Source organism: Nestor notabilis, unplaced genomic scaffold (assembly GCF_000696875.1).
Source record: "Nestor notabilis isolate BGI_N333 unplaced genomic scaffold, ASM69687v1 scaffold29300, whole genome shotgun sequence".
NCBI lineage: Eukaryota > Metazoa > Chordata > Aves > Psittaciformes > Psittacidae > Nestor > Nestor notabilis.
This window is the reverse complement of record NW_009911987.1, coordinates 3,825-4,139: the sequence shown is the minus strand read 5'-3', so window position 1 is coordinate 4,139 and position 315 is coordinate 3,825. Positions and strand designations below refer to the sequence as shown.

General features: G+C 61.0%; 1 protein-coding gene across 1 annotated transcript in view; it reads right to left on the bottom strand.

Moving 5' to 3' along the window:
• Window positions 1-2: 2 nt before the first annotated feature.
• LOC104407892 (regulator of G-protein signaling 19-like) overlaps window positions 3-315 on the bottom strand; it is a gene marked incomplete at its 5' end in the record, with an annotated part of 2,866 nt that continues 2,553 nt past the window's right edge. Inside the window, one exon of the mRNA XM_010017297.1 lies at window positions 3-191. Coding sequence (XP_010015599.1) covers window positions 3-191 — 189 coding nt within the window. The remainder of the gene's footprint in view (window positions 192-315) is intronic.

Sequence of the window (315 nt, the reverse complement as noted above, 5' to 3'; positions counted from 1 at the left end):
CCTTAGGACTCCGAGGAGGAGTGGGAGACGCTCTGGAGCAGCGATTTGTATATGGCAGAGTTCAGGAAGCGAGGGTAGGAGTCTCTGTGCATGAGCGTGTAGATCTGGAGCTGTGCATCATCGAAGGTGTGCGAGGACGGCTCCTGCATCTTCCGGTTGATCACCTCCCGCACCCGCGAGTCCAGGCTCACCTGGGCAGAAACAGGGGGTGAGGGACAGCCAGTGATGAGCCCCCAGCACCCAGCCCTGTGCAAGCTCGTAAGGGAAATCAGGAGAGACCACCCCCCTGCATCCAGCCCTGCGGCAACACCCGCA